Source organism: Fukomys damarensis, unplaced genomic scaffold (assembly GCF_012274545.1).
Source record: "Fukomys damarensis isolate Sample0158 unplaced genomic scaffold, DMR_v1.0_HiC HiC_scaffold_18, whole genome shotgun sequence".
NCBI lineage: Eukaryota > Metazoa > Chordata > Mammalia > Rodentia > Bathyergidae > Fukomys > Fukomys damarensis.
In genome coordinates, this window is record NW_022900930.1 from 21682103 (window position 1) to 21682722 (window position 620).

The following is a 620-nucleotide window of genomic DNA, read 5'->3' on the forward strand; positions in this document are numbered from 1 at the left end:
TCCCAGAGGGCCGAAGTCCAGTACATCTGTTTGGGGCGAGTCCTTCGATTCCAGTGTTCTGAGCCTAGTGCCGAGCCTAGTGCTGAGCCTAGTGCTCGGTCCTCCTCTTCTCCTAAGCAAAGGTGGGAGGGGCGAGAGGCGCGCTAGGCGGTGCCGCCCGAATCGCAGAAACCGCAGAGTCCGGAGCGACGCCTCCGAGACTTGTGAAAGCCCGCAGTGAGCCTCCTACGGCTCCAGACTCCGCGACACCACACGCCCGCCCCTTCCCAGCCAAGTCGCCGAGGACCGCCTCTCCTGGTCACCTGTCAGCCTCGCACCCTCGGCCCCGAGAAGGGGATGGGTTGTGGATGAGCGGAACATAACAAAGAAATCTACTTTTCTGGGCCTTTCGGAAAAGGTTTATTCGGAAGGCGAGAACCTTCAGAAGACCATTTCGTTTTTGGTCTTCTCCCCCACCACATGTTTTTTGTAGACACAATATTTACACAGGTACAATATGTACATTTCTCCCAAGCTGCGCCGAAGCGCCGTCACCTAGCGGGCGCGGGGCGTCAGAGCACCGGGGGGTGCTGGCTGGGGCGCGTGCAGGTTGAGGGCGTTGGGGTGCGCGTGGCCGATCA

General features: G+C 60.0%; 1 protein-coding gene across 1 annotated transcript in view; it reads right to left on the reverse strand.

Annotated features, from left to right (window-relative positions):
* Positions 1 to 225: 225 nt before the first annotated feature.
* Positions 226 to 620, reverse strand: part of Helt (helt bHLH transcription factor) — a 2147-nt gene continuing 1752 nt past the window's right edge. The window contains exon 5 of the mRNA XM_033765551.1: positions 226 to 385. Coding sequence (XP_033621442.1) covers positions 226 to 385 — 160 coding nt within the window. The remainder of the gene's footprint in view (positions 386 to 620) is intronic.